Below are 6,096 nucleotides of genomic sequence, written 5' to 3' on the forward strand. Positions count from 1 at the left end.
TTCCATCCTTAAAGCCATGCAGTTAGCAGCATGGCTAATAACAAGCACCTATTAGTGTTTGACATATAGTAGATTAGGTGAGTTGTGTTGCAATTGTGGCAAATTACAAAGCTCCTGAAAAATTAAGCATAGCGTTAGTTCAGGCAGGACACAATGTCAAGCTCAGCTCGCATCCAAGCTACATCAGCTGATCTCAAACAGTCAATCAACTGATGGAGCAGCTGATTGATGATAGGGAGTCAGCTGATAGATGACATGATTCCTTATATCATTCAGGGCACCCTATTTAAACTGCTTTGGCCTGCCTACTGTTGCTGCTTCCTCTGCAAGCCGCTTTGCAACCTGCCTCCACCTCACTTCCTCCTTTTCATGCTGTGTCTGACTTATCAATGAGTACGTTTACATGGACAGTTCAATTCCCTTTTCATTCAGAATGAAAATTCATTCCTATTAAATGTGATCTTGTAAACACCTAATTCGGATTGAAAATGGCCAATGTGATTGAAAATTCAATCCGATGTAAGGGGCTGGAATATTCCGTTTCTAATTCCGAATGAAAGAATTTCTCGCACTTGTATACCCTCATTCCTCTTAAAGTTCATTCCAGTCTTTCTGCGCATGCTTGTTTCCTTGCCCTTCTGGCGCGATGACGTATATAGCGTGCATAGCAACGGGCTGAGATAGAGCAGTCCGACTTGTTGCACTCACCAGTTTCCATTCACCAAAGCACAGTCTTCTATCTCCCTTCTTCGACCTTCTACCTCCCTTCTCCTCCTCAGCAGACGAAGCATTAGCAGAACAAGGTTGTTGTCGTACTGCTGCTTCAAGAATATAAGCAAAACAAGCCCGAAAAAGGCACTAAGAACGGCGTCGTCAAGCATCTTGTTATCTGGAGCGAGGACTACAGTGTTTTCTTCCGGTAAGCGTAAACATGTAACATCCGCCCCGCCCCCTATCCAATCAGAAGCCTTCCCTGCCCCAAACCTTGCGCGGACCCGAATACAGGTGATTAAAAGGCGATTAAACTGATCTCCCATGTAAACCCTCATTCGGAATGAATATTTCCCATGTAAACTACCTGGAAAGACTTTAATTCCAAATGATGTCATTCAGATTTATTTCATTCTGAATGAGAAGCCATCATGTAACCGCACCCAATGTCATCTCTGTTTGTCATTGATGCTGGCTCTGCTCTGTTCCCAGGGGGTCTTTGCAGCTATCCATGTCGGCGCATGGAGGGGCAGGGAGGTTTGCCTCTCTGCTTCAGGCTTTCCTCATTTGCACATGGAAGGGTAGACAGGTGTGTTGTCTCTGCCTTATCGCTTTCCACGTAGACTCGTGGAAAAGGCTTTCTGCGTCGGCCTGAGGAACGGTAGAGGGGGCCCAGAACAGAAAAGTTTTCTTTGACTAAAGTGTTCTTGACTGAATTAGAATTTTTGGTAACACTTTACAGTAAGGTACACAAAAAACAAGTAGTTCCCTCAGTCATTATCAATTAACTAATTATTAACTAAGGATTAGCTACTGTATGACATTTGATTGGGAGTAACTCAAGAACTGATCATTAACTAATGGTAAGTAACTCATTCCTTCCTCATTAGTTCCTTAGTAACTGCTCGTTTTTCGTGTACCTTATTGTAAAACCGTAAAGTGTTACCAATTTGTTCTCGGAAATCCTATTTACGTACTGCTGTGAAGAGGTGTCTTCTCTACTGTCACTTAAAAAAGGTTTTGTAAGAGCTTTTTTATCAAGTTTACTGTATGTCTTAAGGTGTATGCAACAGTAATCTGAATTAATTCATACATTAGTGGCATACAGGCTTACAATCCTCAATACAAGACAGAAGTTCTCAAACACTGTCAGAATGAGGCCATGTATTAGTCCATGTTTGCTTCTGCTTTTGGTTAAAAAATAGGGATGACTGAGAGATGACAGATGACTGAGGTTTGAGGGGACAGAAGAGTTCCTGTTTTAGCTGTATTTAAGAGGAATGCAAACTGCATGTGTAAGAATAGATGTCAAGCTCCACACACCAAGTTTGTACACTGCTTTGTGATTTTATTGTTCCAGAATGCTGCTCTCATGGATTGCAATAAGACAGAGCCTCGAGGATATCAGTTATGTGGCTGTGGATGTTTTCACAACTGGAAAAAGGGATGGCTTTCAAAGAACTCTCATCCTCCTCTTCACCTGTAGCTTCTCTAGCCTCCTGCTGAGCTCCCTGCTCCTCCTGTACCTCCTCTTCACCCTAAACTATGAGCTAGCAGTGGCTGGAGGGATTGCTGCCTGCTTTGGGACACTACTCACAGTTGCCCTCTTCCTATCAAAAAGAGTAAGGTGCTTAGGGACACTATTTGTGATCTCAATTTTCATGAAGAAGAGTCGGAACCTGCTCCTCACCGCTGGGACCAGTTTAGTAGTTCTTAGAAATATCCGCAACACCTTGGAGAACCTCACAGGCCTGGTCGGGAGTATGATTTGCAATCTGAAGGCCAAGAAAGCAGCCATCGTCGCTCCGTTCAGTAACTACGTCAAGTTGTTGAAGTGGCTGGGGAACATGCTCAAGGGGGTTACAGATTTGGGGGTGGTGAACCTTGACTCCAAACTCAAGGTTTCACCCAGACTGGAATCAGAAAAACTGAAGGGGAAACTCATTGAAGCAGAGCAGCAGCTGAACGAGACTGTGAAGTATGTGCAGTACCTTATGAATACAGTCTCCTCTGTGACCGATAAGATGTTTCCTGCCATCAGCTTCCTTGTGCTCATGATGTTTATAGCGCTGCACATAAAAAAATACTGCAATGACATGAAATACCAAAACAGGTTTGTGAGCAGCAGATTTGTTCACTTTGACGAGAAGCAGAAGGCGGAAGGAAAGCCCCACGTCCTCCCACTCACACCAGAGGAAGAAAAGCTGTATACCGCTGTCCCCTCCGCCCGTCCCACCACCAGAGAGGGGAGAGCTATGCTGAAATTTGGTGTTCCAGTTGTCTCCCATTTTGTATCTTGGGTCATATTTATAACTGTGGATGCCTTATTGTACTGCTTTGTTGATATTGTAACAACAAAGCTATCAGAGCTGGAACCATTCCACGTCCCGCTGTTAATGAGCATCAAAGTAAGTATGTTTGTGAAAGATGTGTTATTAATGTCACAGTATTTGTTCCAGTCAAACAGCCACTGAATATTCATTTATGTTTCTTCTCAGGGGATTGTAACTTTGATAGGTATACCATTTGGTGAGGAAACCCATCAAAAAGACTTTTCCTACTCTGTGACCCTATTTGAGAAGCAATGTCTTCCTAAACCCAAGCTGCTGCTCTATAACTCTGTCGTCCCTTTGGCTGCCATCCTGCTCACACTGCTCATTATGGCTCTGATGGCTGCCAAAGTGGCCCAGCTCAGGCTGATTATCTGTGAGCAGTTCTTCTCCACCGCTGCAGAGCAGAGAGTGCAATACCTGCACGCCAAAATTCTGAGGAAGAGATTAAAAAAGAGGAAGGAGAAAAACAACTGCAGCTCCACATCACTCTATTTTAAGGTATGCATTACTGTTTATCACAAAGTTAAGTTGGTAAATCTCTGTGTAGAATGCATAAGGCTGATTTGTCTTGTCTTTCCAGGCACATTTCTGGTGTCCGCTGCTCTTCAGGCCCAAAGAGGATCCGCAAAGTATTGTGTGAGGAAGTTATTCTTTCTGCTACATAAATTTTTTATTCTGTGAATGACAAAGCATACGAAAACACACTGCAGCATTGTGCTGCACTATTTTAGGATCTGTTCAAGGCTTTTTAATAGTGCTGATTGTAATATTCCGTTAAATAAGCTGCTTTACGTTATTTTTGATGATTCTGTTTACCGCTGATTCAAATCAGAACTATCTGGTAGAGTACAAACTGTTGGTTTTAAAACATGTCTCCAGATGGCTGATAAAAGTGTCCCACAGGGATCAATAATAGGCCTTCTACTATTTATACATAAATGATATTTATATGACCAATAATATATGACCATTTTTCATGCTGATGATAATGTTTTATGTGCCATCAGCTCTAGCACAAACCTGCGGTGTGCCTCAGAGCTTAACGTACAGCAAGTTAAGAGAATGCATGCAAATAGACACCACACAAGCAAATAAAGAAACACAAAAACTTCAAGTTGACTACATGTTCACAGCATTGAGAAAATGTGCTGGGAGAAGCTTCATAACAGAAACTGTTGCCAAGGGAAAAGTGATGCACACGGCTAGGGCATGCATGCAATCATAAATTAATGAAGTCAGCTATCCATCAGTGGTGCTGGAATATGGCCTAAATTAAGGGTTTTTTGTGCTTATTTCAACATTGTGATGACATGATTTAGATGTTATTGCAGATATCTGCTTTCAACCTAACATTAGCCTTTTCCTTATTATTATATTCCATATTATCTGATTCATGGGATCACATGACAGAGAGTCAATTTTAATAACTTCATTAGCCACAAACCATGGCAGCAACGAGTGTATCCCAGCTGTGTGCATCCTGTTTTATTGGCTGTAAGCCATTTCTGTTGTGTTGTGAGCTTCTTGCACTGCTTCCTCTAATGCTGCATGTGTGTCATCAGATTAGTGAAGATGTTTCTTCATTTTCTTGTGTCTGTTTGCATGTGTTTTCTGAATTTGCAGTGTGCTGAGGTTTCAGTGCTACAGTACAAACCAGACCTCCAGGTTACAGTCTGACCAGATTTCAAACTTGTTCTAAACTCCAAAAAGACCAAATGTATGCTTTTTCCCAAGAGCACTGAGCTGTTCTTACTCCGATCTATGCTGATTATGGAGATCTAATAGATACTGCACAGCATACAGAGTTTAAACAATCTACTATACTATCTTCACGGGATTGTGTCAACATCCTGTTTACAATTTGTACAGCTAAACTAAAGCAGTTAAACTGGGAGACTGGTTTCTAGTACTATGCACTTTACAACTGGACTGAACTGATAAATGAAGGACTTAGTACATTCTGATATTTTTTGTATTTGTGACCATTTCAGTGTGTGTGTGTGTGTGACTGCAGTGTTTTTTTTTAAACTAGCCTGTACTTTTTATATTCCATGGAATATGAAAATAATAAATGCGTGTTGCTCGAACACTGTGCCCCATTACTTGTCTCTACCTGCATTGTCATTCAGCATACTTTAGTAGTTCATTGAGTTACATCATGTTACATAACTGGTCATTCTGCCAGTTGACAATAATGGTAACCATGGCGAATGGTTTATAGATGGAACACTTTCACATTAGTAATAGCCAACCAAACACAGACCATAAATGAAGAGGTTATAATTCAATTTAGTTCAGCTTCAATCAGCTCTCAGTGACTAGAAATTTCATTTTATTTGTCATGGACATTACATCATGATTATTACATAACAAGGCAGACGACAGTATTCTGTGATGAGCGAGCCCAAACTGTGACCATAATCCACTGCAGGATATACCATATATATTTAGGTTCAATGCCACAGTAATGCCAGCTAACCAAATATATTAAACATATTAAATCCCATAAAAGCTCTAGACTTGTTCAAGGCATTGAAATAAACAACTTGCATGTTTCATTTTACTTTGTACCTTCAATTTAAGTATACACTTATGGATTTATGGTGACTGCAGTGAATCCTATTATTTATAAGCTCTCGGCAGTATTTGTCTTCGATAATAGATCCTGCACCAAACAGCTTCCAGTAATAATAATCACACAGAGGCAGGCTTCTGTATTTTACCTCTGTGTGTCATGCTCCCCTGCAGAGTGTAGCACAGCAATATTTGCTTACATAATCTAAGACAGATGTCCCCTACATGCGCAGTGAACAGGACTGTCCTCTTTCCACTTACGCACTGTCGCTGTTCATTAATATCTCGCAGGTGTTACAAAGAGGTATGCATTTTTAACATCATGGTACTGTGTGTGTGTGTGTGTGTGTGTGTGTGTTCCTGTATTGTTACCAAGCTACCAAGAGTGATTGTGATTAGACCATGGGTGATAGTATGTGCAGTATGAAGGTATTTTTTTAGATTGAAGGACAGCAATTAAACAACTGGTTAAAAAAAA

The 6,096-nt window shown here is 41.1% G+C and overlaps 1 protein-coding gene across 1 annotated transcript; it reads left to right on the top strand.

Moving 5' to 3' along the window:
- The first annotated feature begins 2,033 nt into the window (after window positions 1-2,033).
- dcstamp (dendrocyte expressed seven transmembrane protein) lies at window positions 2,034-3,684 on the top strand. Its single transcript, XM_033641100.2, has 3 exons — window positions 2,034-3,119; window positions 3,210-3,542; window positions 3,625-3,684. Exons 1-3 carry the CDS (start codon window positions 2,073-2,075, stop codon window positions 3,682-3,684), a joined length of 1,440 nt encoding a protein of 479 aa, XP_033496991.2. The 5' UTR covers window positions 2,034-2,072.
- Window positions 3,685-6,096: the final 2,412 nt, after the last annotated feature.

Source organism: Epinephelus lanceolatus, chromosome 10 (genome assembly GCF_041903045.1).
Source record: "Epinephelus lanceolatus isolate andai-2023 chromosome 10, ASM4190304v1, whole genome shotgun sequence".
NCBI lineage: Eukaryota > Metazoa > Chordata > Actinopteri > Perciformes > Serranidae > Epinephelus > Epinephelus lanceolatus.

Coding starts and splice junctions, on each gene's coding strand:
- dcstamp (XM_033641100.2), top strand. CDS start 2,073: ATGCTGCTCTCATGGATTGCAATAAGACAGAGCCTCGAGGATATCAGT. Junction 3,120..3,209: donor CGCTGTTAATGAGCATCAAA/GTAAGTATGTTT, acceptor GTTTCTTCTCAG/GGGATTGTAACTTTGATAGG. Junction 3,543..3,624: donor CCACATCACTCTATTTTAAG/GTATGCATTACT, acceptor TTGTCTTTCCAG/GCACATTTCTGGTGTCCGCT.